Source organism: Antechinus flavipes, chromosome 6 (assembly GCF_016432865.1).
Source record: "Antechinus flavipes isolate AdamAnt ecotype Samford, QLD, Australia chromosome 6, AdamAnt_v2, whole genome shotgun sequence".
Lineage (NCBI taxonomy): Eukaryota > Metazoa > Chordata > Mammalia > Dasyuromorphia > Dasyuridae > Antechinus > Antechinus flavipes.
The window spans coordinates 163,176,284-163,198,768 of NC_067403.1; the positions used below are offsets into that span (position 1 = coordinate 163,176,284).

Here is a 22,485-nt window from a genome sequence, read left to right on the forward strand (position 1 = left end):
TTGAAATGCCTCATATTTATTTGATTTTGAAATTATTGCACATATCAATTATTCCCTTGTAACCTATTATCCATTGTATTTCTTTCTCTGATATCATTCATCAGAATAAAATCCAGAGATTGTGGGTAATAATTATTGCTAATAATTAATATGACATGGCATAACAGATAGAGAGAAGGCCTCAGAACCAGGAAGTCCTGAATTCAGATGCCTGTTATTCTACCTCAGTTTCTTTTCTTGTGTATTAGATTGTTACGGCCCATACATCAAAGATCCATAAGTTGAATTTGGAAAGGAAGCATTTGGGGAAAATTAGAGAAATTTTCCTAAAGGAAAATTTTTAAATCCAAAATCTGGGCCAGAGTTTAGTTTTAGGCAGAAATGGAACCAGGATCAGGACCAGTTAAGAAGGCTATCAAAGAAAGAAGTACTATGTATGATTAAGAAAGATGAGGGAGTAGAGTGTGAAGAGTTAGATTTAAGAATGGATAGGCAAAATTAAGTAAGAAAAAAATCAAGTAGATTAATTAAAGAAAATGTATGGAGGGAATCTGTGTTTTGAGCAAACTGGTGAAACAGACAAAAGATTGATAGAGTATGAACCCAGAGCTATTGAGATTAAAAAAAGGAAGCTATAGGATTGTCAAGTTATTAAGAGGTGGCTATAAAAGTGTTAATCAGATGCTTAAGACTAACTTGTAAATACCAACAGCAGTCAAAAAAATTCCAAGGCTGAAAATCTCAGCCATTGTGAAAAGTAGAGAATTATGCAGTGTCCTGCACCTAGCATGGACTATTTCTTTTTTTCTGCCATGGTTAAGTGACTACTAAGTTCTAAGTGAAACCTGATCTCCATCCTGAAAAAAGAAAGGTCCCCTCTGCATATCCCAGATTATTGGATATTAATATTAAGTATTTCTTAAGAAAAAAAACACCCAGAAACAAAAGTTTTACTGAAGGAGAAGATTTAAGATCTGAAAGAACTGACCCTTATGAAGATGTTAGAAAATGGAAGCGTTTCACACATAGGAGAAAAATGTATACATAAATACAATTTTCAAAACCAAATTATACTTGATGAGGTATACATTTGGGGAACCCAAATGAAATTAGGGTTTTTGGTGGTCAGGGAGTTAAATGATAAGATCTAGTGGCAGGTTCGGGATTCAGAGAACCAAATGGATAGGTTTGGCTCTCCTGCACCCTCTTGGGATTCGGAGCAAGAGTAGGGAGTTTTGGGGACTCTCTTCTGGTGGCACAGAAGTTCTCTGTAAAGGAATTTAGAGACCCAAAAACCTAAATTGATAAAAAGAGGTTTATTATGGGGACTGGAAGCATAAAGTCTATTTAGGGAAAAAGATGTGGGTAAAGAGAGGATGGCACTGGAAAGAGTATTCCACGGGACAGAGGCTCCTTGGGATGCCAAGCATGGTATAGCTGGCATGTTTGGAACCTCTGCAAAGAGGATTTTAGTTTGGCTCTTTTTATAATAAGAGATTTAGCTAAAGGGGGCCCGTGGGTGGAGCCCCAAGTTGTCTCCTCGCTGGATTTCAGCTTGAGCTTATTACTCAGGCAAGTTAAGGGATGATACATTAGTGATAGGGAATTTCAGTTATTCAGAAATGTCCTAGAACAAGTCTTGGAACACCCCAATAATGCCTTGTCTGTGTAATAATGTTATCCTTCAAAAGATAGAGAAACAAAGGGAAATTCTAATCCGTCTGATTCTTACTGAGAAGAATGAGTATTAGGGGTAGAAATGATGGGAACCTTGGGGAGAAGTAAACTCTGCCTACTAGAGTTGTGACAAGGGGATGAAATGGTAGCACAGTTTGACATGTACTCTAGATTTTCTCAAAGAATTTTTCAGAATTTAGAGGAAAGAAAAAACTCTAGGAGTGCAACATTTCCCCAGGGCCCAGGAGGAATGGGAAATGCATAAGAATGAAATTCTGATACACAAAGGAAAAACAATTTCAATAAGAAAGAAAAATGGGACTTCTCAAGGCATAAAGAATGCACCCTCACCACTTCAGATTTTAAAATAAAAGTTTTAAAGATATCAGCAATACCAAATAATAAGAGATGAATCTAAATATCAAAATACTATCAAAGTAGTCAGGAATACTAAAGCTCAGAATGAGCTGCAGCTGGGAAGAGATGCTAAAACCTTATATAGTTACCAATAATTATTATTGATATAACACTCTCAAGTTAAAGAAAACAAAATTCAAGAAATTAAGCTAGTGGAGAAGAGAAGAAGTGGGGAAAGGAGAGGAAAAAGAAAGAGAGAGAAGAAAAATATTTTCTCTTGAGGAGGGAAAAATAGGTCAAATAGACTCCTTTGCTGAGAAAATCATGGACCACAAAGATAAGGCAGATGTTAGAAAATCTATAGTGCTGCAAAGATCTTTACACAGGAAATGAGAGAGCAAAATTAACATAATGTCTTAGATGTCTAAGTTAAGAGGGGAGATTGGAAGAAAGCACCTCACAGCTCTAAATAACTTCAAGTAACCTGACCAGATGAACTCTATTCTTAGGTTTCTTTTTTTAAAAATGGCTGTTGGGAGTAATGTGAAAGATTATGGAAAAACGAGAAGGATACCACAAGATTAAAGAAAAAATGTTCCAGTTTTCAAGAAAGAGAGGAATACCAAATCTGCAAACTTTATATCAGGGGATTTAACTTTTGGTTAAAAAACTGAAGGATCATTATTAAGCAAGTAGTTGGGACAGGTAATGGTACAAAGGATAGAATACCAGGCCTGAAGTCAAGAAGACTTGAGATCAAATATGGCCTCAGATACTACCTGTGTGGCCCCAAAGAAATCATTAACCCTATTCTTCATCTGTAAAAGGAGCTGGAAAAGGAAATGGCAAACTATTCCAGTATCTTTGTCAAGAAAACCCCAAATGAGGTCATGAAGAGCCAAGAACAATTGAACAACAAAGTTGGCAAAGATACAGAAAGGGAAGGGGTGATAAAAAGAGCCAATAAGGCTTCATCAAAAACAAGTAATGTCAAATTCACCCCATTTCCTCTTTTGACAGAATTAACTGTGTATATACTTTGTCTAGATATTAGCAAATCATCAGCTAAAGCAATGTGTCAAACTCAAATAGAAAAAGAAGTTGCTAATCCACACATAAGGATCCACGCAGACTGTATAATTGACTTTGTTTTAACATGTAATGTTCTCTCTAGCTTATTATATTTTTATTTGTTTCATTAAATATTTCCAAATTACATTTTAATCTCATTCAGGTTTCACTCAGCAGTGTTGTAGAACAACTCTGCGCTAAATAAAGTAACTTATTAGTATAAGAGAAGACAGAGAGATGTAGATGAGATATAAATACAATTATACTCAGAATTCAGGAGTCAGGCACAGTTGCCTGGTGGGATTGAAAGGACAGTTGTTAATGGTTCCACATCACATTGACAAGATGTCCTTGGAACTATATTTCTCCCAGTGCTGTTGAACATTTTTTTCCCAGAGATTTGGATAAGGGCATAAATAGAATACTCATCAAATTTGCAAAAAAAAATCAAGCTGGGAGAAAGCACTCACATACTAGATAAGATTTGAGATCCACAAGCCTCTGAATCAGTGAGAACTCTGAGCTGAACTTAATAAGATGAAATTCAATGGGGTTAAATATAAAATCTTACCAAAAAATACAAAAGGTCGAATTCACAAATGCTAGTTGGAGGGTTAGACAGCAATTGTTCTGAAATTGATTCTGGGGGTTTTAGTGGACGACAAGCTCAATGAATCAGCAGTTGATGTAGAATAAGGAGAAAGGCGGTCTCAGCACTCTGCCTGAGCCAGATATTAACTAGATTATTAAATTCAGTTCTGAGAACCACGGTTTAAGAAGTTCATTGATAAACTGGAAAATGCCCAGAGTAAGAAAACCAGGACAATGAAAGACCTTGAGTTCATGTAATAAACAGATAGGTTGACAGAACTAGGCCTGTTTAGCCTGGAGAAAAAAAGCCTCGGAGGAGATGATCTGACAGCATCTCCAAGTATATGAAGGGCTATTGTGAAGGAGGAATTGGACTTCTGTTTCATCCCAGCAGGCAGAAACAGGAACTGGATTTTCAGAGGTGAATTTTAAATTGATGTGAGGAAAAACTGCCTAAATTAAAGCTATCTCAAAAGGTGGTAGGTTACCCCATTCCTACAAAATCTTCATACTGGGGCTGGATAACCATTGGTTGAGAATTGTACATTGGAAATTTCTCTTGTACAATATACTGTAGCATGAAGGTATCAGACACCACATGTGACCAAAAACAATATCAAGCGTGGTCCAAACCAAATTAAAATGCAATTAAGGAAATGCAAAATCAACAAAATAAATTTTTGTTGTTTGGTCATTTCAGTCATATGTGCCTCTTTGTGACCCCATTGGGGTTTTCTTGGCAAAGATACTAAAATTGTTTGTCATTTCTTTCTCTGGATCATTTTACAAATGAGGAAACTGAGGAAATAAGGTTAAGTGACTTGCCCAGGATCATATAGCTAGTAAGTGTCTGAGATCAAATTTGAATTCAAATTTTCCTGACACCAAGCCCAGTGGTGTATGCAGTTATTGCCCCAACAAAATAAAAAAATACAATCAAACAAAGAATTGTGGATATGCAGTTTTTTAAATCAATATGAATCCACAAGGATCCTTATATCTAGTTTAGTGGCCCCCATTCCTATCTGCATTTGATATCACTATAGTACACAGGGCACCAGCCTTGAAGCCATCTCAAATCAAAGACCACTTGTGACCTACCCTCTAAGAACATAAAGTACCACCAACCTGCACAGTGGAAGAAGGTTCCTCTCCTTGTGCCAGGGATATCACAGCTCTGATCCCTTTCATGTAGAAGCTGGACTAGAAGCCTCCTAAAATCCCTTTCAACTCATTCTCTTAGATTCTGTGATCAACTAGATGGAGCAGAGGATAGAGCCCAAAACTTCGGAGGCAGGAAGTATGAATTCTTCTTCAGACACTTACTTGGATGTGTGACCCTGAGCCAAGTTTCTTAGCTGCTCTGTTATACCTCAGTTTCCGCAATAAAATGGTGATAAGAGAACCTACCACTCAGGTTTGTTATTAAAGTCAAATGAATTAACACATGTAAAGTACAGTGTAGATCTTAAATGCTATTATCATCATCATCATCATCATCAATACTCTAAAACCAGCTCTCTATCCATTATGCTCTACTACTTCTCTTGGAATCATATGGAATTATGTTATAATTCTCAATTTTTAGAAAAACCTATTTTCTTTCTTTTGGGCACTGAGAGCTTATTTATTCATGTACTTAAAGTGTTGCTGGTGCCTCATGTTAGGTGTCAATCAATAGCACTGTTACCCCAGGGAACTTAACCTCATCTCAGTCTTTCAATGCATTTATAAGTTTGGGTGAAAGGGAAAGAAGGCAAAGGAAAAAAGGGAAAGCAGGCACAAACTATACTGGCTACCACATCCTTACCATCACAGACTCCATCCTTGTTATAAAACCCCTGACCACAACTGTCCTCACAAGAACCTTCTTTGAGCACTTGCGATTGATCGTGGCAAGACAAGCAGTTCTCCTCAGTTGGTCCCCAGCATGTAGCACAGGATTTGTGGCAACCTGAAGGCAAAACACACAATCACTAAACAGCATATGACACAAAAAATTTTAAGTTTTTGTTTTAAAGGTCTAGAATTGTCTAGGATGCTGACATCTTTGCTCCTCACATGTTGAGAAGGGGCAAAGCGTAAGAGAAAATGAACTGCATCTAGTGTCCAAAAACCTGTATCTTAGTCCAGGCTTTGAAATTTACTAGTCATATTAACTAGAAAAAGGAGCTCAGTTTTCTCATCTACTTAAAAAAAAAATCACAGAATGCAGAGCTGAAAAGAGCCTTGGATCTCTCACCAACTCCTTCATTTGAAAGATGAAGAACCTGAGCCCCAAGAGAAATTTTAGCCCAAGATCACACACTTGCTAAAGATGGAATTAAAATTCAGGATTCCTGACCACTTCAGTGGAAACAGTAAATTGTGATATTAATTGAATTTTTATCATTACTTCTAAGGAGAGCACACAAAACAGAGGAAGTACACAAAACAGTTAAGATGACCAGGAATCCAAAACAGACACCAAAAAAGTTATTATATTCAAGCAGAAACCAAAGGCTATTGGAAAACACTATGTGGCAAAATCAGTTAATAAGAACTAATAAGAAAATTCTAGCTTTAGCGGGGAAAGCTTTCTAGAACTGAAACTTTATTTCAGAAGATAATATATGGTGGCCGCCCCACCAGAAACTTAAGTAGTTTTATCAAGTGCATCTTAGGGAGAAAAGGGCAGGGGAGATCAAATGATGATGAGAGCGGGTCAAACTCCAAAGTGACTTCACCTGACCTTGATACATCAGTTTGAGAGACCAAACTATATCAATAGGAATCTAAAATTAGCAGCCTAAGCTATGTGAGAGTTATTTTTACATGATGCTGATTTTTTTAATAACTAAAAACTTAAAAAATAAAAAGTATAAGAAATATCACACTTGTGGGATTTCCATACAGCACAACAGGTAATTATGGAATTAAACATAATGCTTTAATGATAAATTATAACATATGTTTGTACTTTCCTTGTTTCTGTCTTTTTTCTACTGATACATTTTATCAGTTTATGAAATATTTATATATGTATATGTGTGTTATTGATATCTTTGCATACAGATTTTTTGTGTGAGCTATATATTTTGTTGCCTGTTTGATGTTATTATGTATATATGTATACACAGAAAAAAGGATAAGGATGGTCATGAATAGAAATGCTAGCTTTTGCTCAGATATTGTTTGGAGAGAGAAAGATTTATGCTGTGTTGATCTAACATAAAATGTGTTAGTAATGTAAAATATTTTATCTTTTTGTAGCCAAATGATGTTGCAGACCCCTCCTATCCTGAAATTTGATTGTAAATGTTCACCATGGGGATGATATAAGACATATCACCCCTTTAAATCCAATTTAGTGATGAAAAGGCAAGGAAAAGTATTTTGGGGGTAAGGAAGAGATTTACATTAATTGCCAAAGGATAAAAGTTAACTATCATTGTTATAGATGAACATTTTAATAGCTAACAGCAATAGAAAAATTAATAAAAACTATACAAATATATTCATCTGTGTGTGGAGAAATAGCTGCATATATTACTATGTGCACAAAGAAATAACTTCAGGTGGGATTTGAAGAATTTGGGTGTAAACTATGAAATAAGAAAAGACAATCAATCTTCTTGTAGGAAAAACATATTTTAAGAGGCATATAAAGATCTTTTATTAATTAAAAAATGGGAAAATATGAAGATTTTCAAGGACACTGAACAAATGGAAAACTAGTGAACTCTTCACAGCTTCTTGAAGTCACAGGTGAAAGTCAGGTCACAGGTGGACACCAAAGATGAGCCCTGAAAAGCGCTCAGCAAGCCCTCACCAGAAATGCTAGTACATGTGAACATTCTGCATACCCTACACTGTGAGTAAAGAAGTAGTTTTCAAAGTTGAAGCTATTCCTGAATAAACAAAGACCATACAAGCCTACAGTTCAAAGTTCTAGTTATTCCTCCCCTATGGTATCTAGACAGGTTCTTATGAGTGTGTGCCCACTTTTCATTACAAATATTGAAAACATTGGTGGGAGAGTGATTAAGGCAGGGGGGAGAGGGAGGAAGTGCAGGTGAAATCTCTGCAGAAAGATGGAAACTCCTAAAAAATCTCAAGGATTTAGATTGGTTTATTCATTTGCAAAACCTAGAGGCTAGAAAAAGGGGTACTGAGTGAGTATATTATGAATAATAGCTCTCCACTGTTACCTTGTTTGGCCTCTTGCTTTCTTGTCCTATATATTCATGTATAATTGATCTATTTCTGGCACTTTAGTCTTCTTTGAAGTAGTGGCAGAATGTTGTTTGAGGTTTTTTTAAGAGTTAATGGGGACCAGAGGAAAAAAATGTATTATTCCAACTTATTGGTCATGTGACTCAGAAGTCAATAACATAAACTCTTGATCCTCTTCCCTATACACACACCTCCAGCACCCCAATCTCAGTCTCAAATGACTATATTCCATATGTTCAGGTCTCTTTTATCAGTTTAAAAAAGGTACTTTTCCCTCACCTCCAGCCACTTCATTACTAAATAAAGATACTCTCCTTTCTCCCTTGCTCATTTCAAAGAACATTGATTTTTTTCTGTGTTCATTTTCTTTGAGGCCATTTGTCAAAGCTGACCCAACCCTTCCTCCTCAAACCTTCCCCTCCCTTGGTTTTAAAAACATTGAATTTTCCTACCTCATTGGCAACTTTTGTATCCTACTCCTCTAACCATCCCCTCACTAGAGACATTGCTCAATTAATCAGCAGGTATATGAAGCATCTATTATGTGCTAGATCCTGAGGAATACATAAATAATAGTGAGTCCCTGCTCTCAAGGAGCTGACTTTCCTAGAACTCAAGATTATATTTTAAACCATATTTGTTCCCATCTCTACATTCTCAAATTCTCAAGTATATTAAGCATCTATTATATGCTAGGTCCTGAGGAATACATAAATAAAAGTGAGAGTCTCTGCCCTCAAGGAGCTGACCTTCCTGGAACTCAAGATTGTATCTTAAACCATGTTTGTGCCCATCTCTACATTCTCAAAATCTCAAGTACATTAGGCATCTATTATGTGATGGGTCCTGAGGAATACATAAATAATGGTGAGAGTCTCTGCCCATAGGGAGCTGACCTTCCTAAAACTCGACTGTATCTTAGATTGTTCCCATCTCTACATTCTCAAACTCTTTCTATGTCTCCTTGTTTCTCTCTGTGTGTATCTCTTTCCATGCCCCTGTTCCTTCTTTTTCTCACTCTCTCTCTCCCTTCTCTTCAGCATTTTCATTTACTTTTACATTATTTTATGAGGACTAAAGCATGACACAGAGATGTAATTATTGTTCTCTCTATTTCCTATGTTGATTATACAATAAATATTCCTAACTATGGACTAATATTGATTTCACCAATATGGACAGTTAGATGGTACAGAGCACAAGACCTAGAGTCCCAAAGACCTGAAATCAATTCCAGCCTCAGACATTTACTAGCTTTATGACCCTCGCCAAGTCATTTACCTTTACCTTGGTTTCCTCATCTGTAAAATGGGGATAATAATGGCATCTACTTCCAAGATTCAAATGAGGTATTTGTAAAATGTTTAGCAGAATTGCCTGGCACATAGTATATAAATGTTAGTTATTATTGTTAATAGGATTATTTATTCCAAGGATATGCATGATGATCAAACCATATCTTAAGACTGTTGTTTCTTGAATTTCTACAGTCACAAAAAAGGAATCCATTACCCAATGGCCAATCTCCAAGTAATGAACTTCTCCAAACTCAACTAAGCTGATATTTTTTGAGGACCCATTCTTAAATCCTTTCCAGGATTTAAATCTTTCCGGCACCTGTGAGAACCAGAGCTCTACCAGCATGGCCTCCCAGAAGCTAATGCCACCTTTGCTCCACAAAGAGGCATCAGAACACTGCTTGAGTTGAATACTGATAAGAATAGCTCATCTTTATATAGACTGTTAAGTTTACAGAGAGGAATAACAAAGAGAGAAGTGGCCATAGAATTAAAAACATCTCAGCTCCAGTCCTGCCTATGAACCATACTATCTGCTTTAGCCTAGAAAGTCACGATCCCTACACTTATAGCATCTCAACCACCTCCTTAAAAACTACAGTTTGCAGACATTTCCTGATCTGTAAAAATAGACAGGGATTTCCTCAGTAGGAGTTCTCTACACTTTATGCATTTATATATATGCATTACCTCAAAAGGGCAACCACAGAAATTGAGAGGATAACCACTGAGAAATAGCTGTATAAATTATGGTTTATGAATGTAATAGCATGCTACTGTGTAATAAGAAATGATGAGCAGGTGGATTTCAGAAAACACCTAGAAATACTTATATGAATTGATGCTGAAAAAAGTGAGCAGAACCAGAAGAACACTGTACACAAAGGAACAGCAATATTTTATGAGGATGAATTATGAATGACTTAGCTATTCTGAGCAATACAATGATCTAAAACAATTCTGAAGCATGTATGATTAAAAAATGCTATTAATTGCCAGAGAAAGAATAAATGATGTTTTATATATATATATATATATAACATACCAAATTGCTTATCTTCTAATGGCAAGGGAGGGAAAGAGAGAATTTAAATTAAATGAATGTTAAAATTTGTTTTTATATGTAATTAGATAAAAATAAAATACTAAATTTAAAAAATGTATTAGCAGTCCAATTTTCAGATAAGGAAATTAGAACTCAAAGAAGTAAAGTGATTTGCTAGCATCACAAAGGTAGAGCTTAAACAAGCTGGGAGTCAAAGATGAATCTCTCCTTATTCCAGGTACAATAACTGCTTCATTAAAACAACTGCCTCTCAAAATATCCCCCAGTTTTACTGAATTATTAATGATAATTTCTTTTTTCTTTTTTTATTCTATTCTCTTTTGCCAAATACATACAAAGATAGTTCTCAACATTTACAAAATCTTGTGTTCTAATTTTTTCTCCCTCTCCCTCCTTCTTCACCCCCCTCCCCAAGACAGCAAGTAAGCAGATATAGGTTAAATACGTTCAATTCTTCTAAACATATATCTGTATTCGAATGACCATTTCTCAAGAGTGAAAATGTACTACAGCAGAATATCCCTTCTGCTGGCTCATGTTACATATGACAACCATTAAATTTGGTTATTTTTTATATCTGACTTCTTGGATCATGCATAATTATAAATTTAAAAATATACAAATAATAATAGCTAGCATTTATAAAGCATTTTAAAGTTGTCAAAGTACTTTACAAATATCTCATTTGATCCTCCAAACAATTCTGGGATGAAGACGCTCTTATTATCTCCATTTTACAGCTGCCTGTAAATCATGGTTCTAAAAAGGAGTGGGACCAAAGGAGAATTTATTCTCTTTTCTAAATAGTTGGGACAGTTAGATGGCACAGACAATGGAGAGCTAGACTTGGAGTCTGGAAGATCAAAGTTCAAATCTGGTCTCATACACTTACTGTGTGACCCTGAATGATGACTGAACAACAGTAACAAAAATATCTAAAAGGATCACTATTTGAGGTGGGTTAGAATGGAAAGATTGGCTTTGAAGACAAAGGAAATATGGGTTCAAATTTCAACTCTGTCACCTTCTTGTGTGACTATGAGCAAATCGAGGACACAATTTCCTCATCTGTAAAATGAGATTGAATGAAATATATTCTGTCTGGAGTCTCTTCCAACTCTCTAGAGCTAAGCTTTATCAAAAAGATCAACTCACTTCAGTTCTAAAAAGAAATTATACCAATATATACCAATTATACATATACCTACACACATACACACCCACATCTCTCACACTAAAATCTGCCTTCAAAGGAAAGATAATGGTTTTATCTTTATAATCTAAAAGCAGAAACATCAGACCTGGAATTTCTCTTACAAAAGGATAAATGAAACATTTCTCTAGTGAAATTTCTAAAGCTTCTCTCCTAGGCAGCATCTAACTTTCATGACAAATTCTTATGAACCAAGGGAACAACCACTGGTGTAATCTGTCTTATTCTTCTGTTCAAAGTTCTTCCACTCAGATAAGAGATAAAAAAGTTCCAGGGACTTGTTTTCTGGTCCATCTGCTTCTTAGAACAGGTTTCCCTGCCAGTATGACAGCATTAGCTCACTGTCTCAGTGAAAGAATTACTGCTTTCACATTTGATCAGTAATTCCTTATTTCAAATTTTTAAATGACCAAAACAGTTTTGTTTATAAAAATGTACCAATGACCCAAATTGCATAAACCTGTTTGTGATCTGTCTCCCCCCCCCAACCTTTCAAGTCTTCTTGTACCATATTCCCCCTATATATACTCTGTGATTCAATGATACTGGCCTTCTGGATCTTCTTCCCATATATTCCATCTCTGAACAGCTGACATTATCACTGGTGGTCTATCAGGCCTAGAATTTTCTTCATCTTCATCTCTTCCACCTCTTAGCCTCCCCCCCCTCCACCCCGCCCTAACTTCCTTCAAATCTTAGTTAAAAATCCTACCTTCTGAAAGATTCTTTTTCCCAGGCTTCAATTTTAGTGCCTTCCCTCTGAGACTAGATCCAACTCACTTTGCTATATCTTATTTCTATATAATCATTTGTATGTTGTCTTCCCCCATTAGACTATAAGCTCCTTGAAATCAGTGTCTATTTTTGTAGTTGTTTATTTTTCAATTTTCTTTTTATCCTTCACTTTTAGCACATTCTCTGGCACATGATAATGAGGGAAATAGTTAATTTAGACCTGTATTTTATTCCAAACTTATCTTCAATCAGTATTAATGAACTTAGTGTGATTTCACAGGGGTAATCACTGTTGGCATTTATTAGTATTATATTATCTACTAATATACATTTAATCAGTTAACACGAGTGTAGGATTTATGTATATTAATACATATTTTATATATATTAGAGGAATAATTAAATAAGGTTAGATGAATTCTTTCTTATATTATGTCTCAAACTTTAAATTACAATCAGTAAGTTCACTAATCTCTTATAAAGCCCACTGGTTGCTACAAAGTTCACTTCCTAATTACAAAAATGCTTACTAGAAGACCTCTACTCTTTAGAGTGAAGACTGCATGATTATGCCCAGTATGGCTGGGATATCTTGACATGATATAAAAAGTAACCTAACTTATTAGTGGTTTATAGTGGTTTATAGACCACTCTGTCTTGCCCAATACGAGGAGGGAATCATCTTAAGACCACTATGTTGGTGGAGATTATCTTTGCTTTGCCCATCTTGTGACTACCCCATGCTGATGCAACATTTATGGCTTTCCTGGAAAGTCAAAATCAAGATCAATCAAACAATAAAACTTTATATCTTATTTTGCCTCTTTTAAGTGTCTGGGAACTATAAAAATAAGGTCATGGGAAAAGGGATCCTCAAATCATGAGACCTTAGATCTCATTTATGAAAAAAGGGTCTCCTTTAATAAATGATTATTGGCTCAGACTTCTACCTCAGTGTTTTTTCTTGCAGAATAGACAAATTTGGACTTCAAAGTAGGTGCTTAGCTTATCAATGTGACTCAATGTCCGACACAAAAAACTCTTTCATCTTTATCTTTCATCCATTTTATTGTACTGCCTTCTTTATTATTTTCTGCTCACAAATTAAAATGAAAGTACTCTGTAAAAAAAAAGCCATCAACTAACTTTCCACCATATAGCTATTATAGAATGAAACTCGACAAGTGGAAATCATTAACAGATTTCTTGAAAAATGTGAATATTTGTCCCATGAGATGTTTATACATAGTGATATAAAAACAAAGGTTGACAATATTAAAGTGGTTGTCCTCAAAATCTTTTTCCAACCTCTGTTAATCAATTATCTACTGACTTCCCAGATGGTTACCAAATCTTGCAGCTTCTATCTCCACCAGATCTCTTGAATTTTCCCTCTTCTCACACAGCCACCACCTTAGGTCAGACATTCATCATCTTTCACCTAGACTAAGGCAAGGACCTCAAGTTTCTCCCATTCCACTCTGTCCTACATACTGCTGCCAAAGTGATTTTCTGAAATGGACACCTGATCATGATATTCCCCACACAACAGATTCCACTGGTTCCTTATTCCTTCCTGGAAAATAGAACATTTCTTCTGTGAGGTTTTAATGCCCTTTCCAACAAGTTACCACCTATTTTCCCAACCCTATTATTCATTATTTCTCCTCCTGCACTGTGAAAGGCCAAATAACTTCTCTTTTGTCCATCCCCAGTCTCTGTACTAGCCATCCCCTATGCCTGGACAGTGCACTTCTGACATCGTGTCAACTGCTTTAGAGAGCATCTCCACAGTGAGGATGTTGGGGAGAATTATAAAAACATAGTATAATACAGGCTTGAACAGTCAGTGAAGTATTCAAAGACTTCCTGTAACCGGAAGGCTAATCCTATGGTGAAGAAGAGGCTCTTTGACTAAACATGGAAGCATTTGAAAAGGACTCTCTCTCAGCATCAGACATTTCCTCTTTGTCTTAACAAAAAGAACCTTGGTGACTACTCGGCTTCTGGTGACTAGTGACTTGAGTAAAACCTCAGAACTTGTGAGTTTGAGAGGCCTGGAATAGCCTCAGCTTTCTGGCACTCCGGAGTCTGGTTTGCAGCCAGGATAGCATCATACTCCATGGAACATGGCATGACCTTCAGGAATGAGCTTTAGAATGTGACCCAGTGGTGGGTGAAACAGAGACTCGGGGCTACTTTTAGATATGAACATAGAAACCATGTCCAAAAGAACTAAGATCATTATGTCCATAAGGTATCAAGGGAATTAGTTCTTGATATATTTTTGAAGTGGAAAGAGAGAGAGAGAGAGAGAGAGAGAGAGAGAGAGAGAGAGAGAGAGAGAGAGAGAATGAAAATATGAACATGCATTGAAAAGCCCTGCTAAAATAAGTGAGACCCCCTACAAGCTGAGCTAAATGCCAAAGACCTGTCTATTATCCATTTCTCAATCATAGCTGAAACATTTTGATATTCATGTTTATCAAGAACTAGATATGCCCGGAAAAAAATTCTCTTTTTTGTGAGATTTCTATACTGATTTATGAATGAATTAATGAATGACTGAGTGTGTGAATGAGTGAGTAAGTGAATGAATTTATTAATCATTTACTAAGTACCAAGAAGCATGCTAAGTGCTACTAGGCTATGGATTCTGTCCTTCTGTCTTTTGGCTCACACAGCAAAGATCTATAAACAGCCCAGACAAATACCTAATCCTGCCAGCCTCCTGCTAAAGCAAAGATGCTGGGCCAAAACTCCTACCACATCCTTTACATTTCTCTTCCTCTCTTTACTCTAAATCTAAATGCCAAATAGAGCAGGAAATTGTACAAGATGAATATGTCAAAGAGTCATCCAGATGCTCTGCCCTGGTGTGGAACTCAAGAAGTTAACTTGTCAATGCCTAATAATGGTGGCATTGTGATATATTCTTAGTTTTCTTCACAACCTCTCAGTGAGCTGTTTATTTTTTAAATTTTTAATAGCCTATCTGTAGTCATTTTATAACATGTAGCCATTCTGAAAGACAGGAAGAAAGATCAAATACAAGGCAAAAGAGAGTGAGATTCCACATTTTGCTGTAAGCTACCTATTATTATTACAAGGAGTACGTGGCCCAAGGACAACTACACACCAGTATCCTGTCTCCTCCAAGCCATGGTTGATAACATCAATCAATCAAGAATTGATTACTCAATGTCTCCTATGTGCTTGGCATTATATTTATACTAAAGACTTTGGGGAATCCAAAAGAACTCTAAGGGACTATTTCAGTTCTTGCTGAATTTATAATCTAGTTGGAAAGAAAAGACCAAACCCCAAACAGTCAAATTTCAAAAATAGAGCATTAAATGTCAAATTGTGCAATGCAGTTAAACTACAAAAGTTCAGAGAAAATTGAAATCAATCAATCAGAAAACATTTATTAAACACTTACTGTATCCCCAGGGATTCTGTGTAAGAGCTAGGAATAAAAGGATAAAGAAGGAAATAATTCCTCGTTATAATAAGCATTTGTTCAAATGAGAGGCTGGCAGAAGGGAAAGGGAAAATATTTCAAATAAGGAGACAGGATAAGTAAAGGCATAGAATGGTCATAGACATGACCGCTTTAGGAGACTATGAGAAAACTAGACTATTAAAATTCCAACTGGTACCCTAGGGTTCCTGACATTTCCTAATATGCCCTTTTAGAACAAGTTCAGTCATAGAATTAAACACCATACTGCAATTCAATGCAATGTCCCATTAAGACTCCCTTCTGCCATACTCAATACTCCAGAGTCAACAGCTCCATGTCTTCAGACAGCTGGGCTTCTCCACTCAACAATTAGTTCCAGGGAACAGGTAACGCTAGGATTTCCTTTGCTAAAAGCAAAGTCCCTAAATCTCAGTCTCATCAGTAGGACCCTGTTGGACACTTAATATGCTTCCAGATGGTAACCTTTTACTTCTAAACATAAGCACTAGGTTGGGCAAGAAAGCTATAACTCTCAACCCTCCCCTCATAGTAAATCTGACCCATTTGAAAGAATTTTGAATAATTTGTGAATGATAAAATGAACTATATTTCAGTACATTTATCTCATTGTGAAGATAAAAAATATAGACCTGCTTAGCATTTATTTTAAGTCAGAGATTTAGTAGTACAGATATAAAATTTAAAAAGCTTTCCCCCTCATATCAGCTAAGGGCACCCTCAAAGAAAAGTTTTTTAAAGATATAACTCCATTTGACAAGCTTTTGACAATGGATAGCTCCATTGACTTGAGCTTTTATCAATCTATCATAGTCAATCAATAAAAATGTATTCAATTACAATAATATTCAATATAGTATTAACCAGTAATAAATATTTAATCAATAAACACATTTACTACATGCCAGTCACTGTGCTAAGTTTTAGGGATATAATAAAAGATATAAAAATAGCCCTTATTTTCAATGAGTTCACATTCTAATGAGGGAGATATCTCTCCAATGAGAGAGGCAAACTGCAGTGTACAAGACAGAGACAAAAGGAAATAGAGGCTATCTTAGAGGGAAGACACTAAGATTAAAGACTGAGAAAGGCTTTTAGAGACTTTTGGAGACTTTATCTGGGATTTGAAGAAAGTCAAGGAAGCCAAGAGGTGAAGATGAAGAAGGACAGTATTACAGACATGGGGAATGGCCAAGGAAATCACCTGAAAACAAGAGATGGGACATCTGGTACAGGATACAGCAAGAAGAGGAACAATATTACAGACATGGGGAGTGGCCAAGGAAATCACCCAAAGATAGGAGATGGGCTACCTGGCACACGGTACAGCAAAAGTCCAGAGTCACTCACAGAATACATGGGGAAGAAAGGGAAAGGAAAGGGTAATAAGATCAGAAAGGTAGGAAGGAATTAGATTATGAAACCAGTTTATAAAGCCAAACAAAGGGCGTCGTCGTAGCTGATTTTAGACATGATAGGGAGCCACAGACCTTTACTGAATGGAGGGAAAGGGTCAGATCTGTAGTTAAGGAGGATACATTTGAAAGCTGAATGGAGATTAGACTGAAGTAGGGAAAGAGTTGAGGCAAGGGGACTAATCAGAAGGTTTTTCAAAAATTCCAGCCATGGGGCAGCTACATGATGCAGTGGATAAAACATCAATCCTGGAGTTAGGAAGATCTGAGTTCAAATTTAACCTCAGACACTTATTAGCTGTGTGATTCTAGTCACATCACTTAACCCCAACTGCCTCTACAGGAAAACAAAAAAACAAAGATTTCAGGTCATAACAAGGAGAGGCAGAGTCAGAGAAGGGAGTGTGTGTGTGTGTGTGTGTGTGTGTGTGTGTGTGTGTGTAAATATATATAAGAAATATCATGAAGGTGAAATAGACAGGCTTTCAGATCAGATTGGATTTGTCACTTAAGAAAGAGAAGGGGACTCAAGAATGACTGGATAGCTGGGAGGATGATGGTGACCTGGACACTAATGGAGAAGTTCAAAAACATTTATTATGTACCTATTAAGTGCCAAAAATGGAACTGCATGCACAGTGAAACAATCACTATTCCCAAATGTTGACTTCCTAAATTAAGATTTCCTACTCTTTTTTGTTTAACAAATGGACATCACCTAATAAATTTTGAGTCATAACTTTCTCACCATGTTTTTGAATGAATAAAATAAAATACATTGGATTTCAAAGCAAACCACTGAAATAGTTATCAAAATAATATTTTTAATTCACAAGAGTTCAGGTTGAAAACCCCAGTTCTGAGTGCTTTCATGATCCAAAATTTGAGAGCCTATGGCATGCATGACCTTGAACTGTTTTTATAAAAAGAGGTGAAAGTCCAATCTAAAGTCACAGAATGCAAGGAGATAGAAATCCAGTGCTCTTGGTCCGGCTTCATGGCTAAATAGCAAGGAACTATGAGCAAAGCTCCTTCTCCCTCACTACAAAGTTCATTGTGTAGCACAGGTTCTTAAACATTTTCCATTCACAACCCTTCTTCACCCAAGCTACTTTTACATGACCCCAGGCATATAGATATATTAATATATATATATATATATATATATATATATGTCAAACATTTACTGATAATAAATCATAATTTCATGACCTTCACATTTAGTTACAAGATCCCATATGGGGTGATGACTCGGTTTAAGAAGTTGAGATCTTGAGGATAGGGAAAGAGAGGACACAGAGATTCCCAGGTAGGAGAAGCTTTAACAGGATGACTTGGCAAGCAACCTCATTTCCTCCTGACAAAAAGAGAATTGGATGAATGTAAAAAATATTTGTTTGGAAATTCATCCTTACATCAGTTCAATGGTTCCCTCCACCAAAGAACTTCTTTTACAAGGGTTTCCTATTTTGATACACACACACACACACACACACACACACACACACACACACACGGGGAGGGGGGAGGGGGGATCTACTCAGTACCAGTTCTGTGCCTCAAATTCGTTTCATTTCTCCTCACGGGCTGTAGAATATAGCATTTTCTCAACATCCTTTAAAAAAACATGTTAATTAAAATAACAGTAAAAAAAAATTAAATTGTGGACCTTTTGCACCATAACACATGAGAGTTAGCTTCTTTTTTCTCTCCTCATGTTTATTTACACCTCCTCTCTTACAAAGAACATTACATGACACAACAATGCCTTTTATTCTTCAATTTATTCTCTATATAAAAAGGTATCCATGACCAATAATTATACAAATAAATGCTAGGAATCAGTATCCTTGGCACTGTGTTCATTTGTGTTTTGCTTTGATGGATCAATAAGTGACAAATTTTATTGAATGTAAATCAGCCAAGGAATATTTTGGAGAGGGCTGTCTCTGATTTCATCAATATGGATAACTCCTGACATGAAATTCACTCCATCGATGTAGAACAGCAATTCATACATCTTTTAATCTCAGCAAATTGCCTGAGACAATAGCAAATCAAGTGTCTCAGTGACACAATATATGGAAGAGGCAAGAACTCATATGATCATAAAGAAGTTGGATGGGACCTCCCATCATTTAACAGATGAAGAAACAAAGAAGTGAAGAAGTGTGCTCAAGTCAGACTGGTAGTATCAAATATGAGATATGAACCCACATCATCTGCCCCCACAGTTAATGGACTTTCCACAGTGCCATATTCCTAGGACTTCCTGAAAGCTAACCCTCTCTGTACCATACTATAGTCACTTTCCATTAAAAGAAATCCATCCAAGAACATTGTTATTTATCTAATTAAGACAGACTTCTTCCCCCTTTTTAAGTTAAAAATACATTGGCATACTCCCAGTATCTCATTATGAAAAAATCACAAGGAAGTTCAGATTTTCGAACATTTTTCAGTTAAGCTTTTTTCCAGCTAAAAGAGGAAGCCAGAACTATTAAGTTTGAAAAAGGGGTAATCTATGAAAAATTAGTATAGGTTTATTCTGAGTTTCTAAAGCTTTCTTTCCCTCCCCTCTTGATCTTATTTTTTTAACGGAAAAAAAATGCAACCAAGCTGAACTAAAGCAAATTGGTTTAATTCCTTTGAGGAAACAAGAACAAATTTTCCCAACAACTTTCTACTTCAGGCACGCACATGTGAGCTCTTGGATGGAATGTACAAGCAATTAACTACCTCCGTCTGGAATCAAAGAAAACACTAGCTTTTTGAGAGTATAACACCATCGGGCAAAAAGCTGGTCATAGATTATAAAAACGTGGCAAAGCAAAATGAACAAGAAGGTGAAGGAAGGTCTAGAAAAATTAATGACCCTTTGAAGGCAAAATTGCTCCCAGGGGTGTTTATAGGATATCTACTTGAAGAGAAGGAAAGAGGCAGCAAAGAGCAATTTAAGTAACTTTATCAAATTGGAATTTAGGCAGTTTACTAGAATTACCCAAATCTCAGAAAAATACATGTGTCTACTTAAATGAAACAGGTTTATGACTCATTTTGCTGAGAATATCTACAGGAATGACATTCCAACAAAGGTTCCAAAACTAAATACCCAAGACAAACCTATATATTTCACACTACTTAACAAAATCCTGAATCCTCACAATTCACTAATAATAAATACCACCATAATTGTCACTTGTCAATATCATTCCCAGAAAACCATTACACATAAATTAAACATTTATGGTCTCTGAAAGTACAAATATCTGCTAATTGAAGTAGCAGGTTATTCTTTAACATAAGCCTTTTCTATAATCAAAATTGTTAGTGGGCCTATAATATTCATTAATGCCCCTTCCTTCCCTCAAGTCACCGACAATATTCTCCTACTGTTCTCCCATGACATTAGATTAAGAGAATGGCAAATATATTCAGTATCCCTTTCAACTATACATAACCTCATCCCACAAAAAAAATCTGTATAAATCTCATAAAATGGAGTACATGAAGGAGAAAAAAAATAGCAATTTGTGAGGGGAAAACAAGAAAAAATGATAACCAGGATTTAATTCAAATTAGAGGCAAATTATTGATGTTACAGTGACAAAGAAATATCCTTTCAAGAATCTTTAATGGAGATGGAGGAGAAATCCATGCAAATTCCCTAGATTCAGGAAAAGCAAATTTCAAAAAGTTCAGAGCAAAGATAGTTGAATTAAAAGTTCAACCCAGGCAAAGTCAGCCTAGGAGGAATGAGAGGTGTTCAAGAATAAAATTCTGAAGACACAAAGAGAAAAAATTCCAATGTGAAATAAAAAATGGAGGCCTATATGGATACATAGGGAACTCGCCAACCAACCTAGATTTTAAAAAAGGAAATTGTACAGAAGATTCAGGAAACAGAAGATGAATATAATAAAAAGAGAATCAAGAATGCAAAAGTTCACAATGAGCTAAGGCTGGCAAAGGAAGGTAAGGAACGTTTTGTTTTATTTTATTTTAAATTAGTTCTACTGGGGAAAAGAAAGCTTCAAGCAAAGATAGCTTTTGCTGTGAATGGATGGGACTGTGATAACTTACAAAAGAGAAAAGCAGAGGCACTTGACTTTTATGTTGTTTGTTTTCTCTGCCACAAAATTCCTTTACACTGGAAAGAACAAAATCAAAATTATAACAGTGAGTTGAAACCAAAACTAAATCAGGAAAAGTTCTCATTGCATTTATACAATGCCTATTATGTGCTATCATTACTTGGTTTTACAAATGTTACCTCATTTGATCCACAGATCAGTCTTGGGAGATAGGTACTATTTAAAATCACTACTCTGAATTTACAGATGAAGAAACTAAGGCAGATGGAGATTTAAGTGACCAACTATCTGAGATTGGATTTGAACTCCTATTTTTCTGACTTAGTACTTCATACCCTGTGCCACACAGTTTTCCAAATAAATAAGGAAGAATAAGAAAGTACAGAACTGATCTTGATGAATTCAAGTTACTTGTCCTGAAAGGACTCAAAGATGTCTATTAAACCAGTTGCCAATGAGATTTGAAAGATCAAAATAGATGAAGAACAAGATTGGAAAAAAACAAATGTTTCAATTTTCAAAAATGAGAAGATAAGAGTTTATGATTCCTGAGGAAATTCTAGAATATGAATCAGATGAAATAAATATATCTAGAAAAGGAATTTGTTATTATATCAAAAGCCTGCAATGCTTAGTGGCAACAGATCATGCTAGACTAACCTGTTCAGAGATATGATTACCTAAATCTTAGTAAAGTCTTTAAAAAAGAATCTCATACTATTCTTGTGCCATGTCTTTGAGAATATCCTCAACTTCTTCACAAGCTTGGGATAGATAACCCCTTAACTCACCAAAAGGTTTAAGTCCAGTTGGTTACTCTCAACCTGAGACAATTTTACCATGAAATGGCTGCTGGACATTCTGGGAGCTGCAGGTAAAAGACAAATACCAAAGGTAATTGAGCAGCCCAAAAAAGGGCTCAGCAAGCCCTACTCCAACCTGTAAAGACTTCTCTGGGCAGAATGGGCTAATGAGAACAATTGGTTCCAACAGTCATGACAGTTGCACTAAGTAAGCACTATGGAGTTTAGAGCTTGGTCAGTTATGGAAGACAGCGCTAAGTCCAGGTCATTTACATACGGTGGAGCAGTCTTGGTTTTTTGAGCTTCCACTCCACTTCAATGACTCTGGAAGAGACTATGCATCTCGGCTTCCCTTACATTCAATTCACATGCAAATCAAAATATCATCCACAATGTCACTGGATCTCTTTGAAAATGAAGGACAAGACTTCTGGGAGTGAAGCCAAGATGGTGAAGACAACAC

General features: G+C 36.0%; 1 protein-coding gene across 1 annotated transcript in view; it reads right to left on the reverse strand.

Annotated features, from left to right (window-relative positions):
* FRAS1 (Fraser extracellular matrix complex subunit 1) overlaps window positions 1–22,485 on the reverse strand; it is a 360,951-nt gene that overhangs the window by 276,673 nt on the left and 61,793 nt on the right. The window contains exon 13 of the mRNA XM_051966720.1: window positions 5,507–5,650. Coding sequence (XP_051822680.1) covers window positions 5,507–5,650 — 144 coding nt within the window. The remainder of the gene's footprint in view (window positions 1–5,506; window positions 5,651–22,485) is intronic.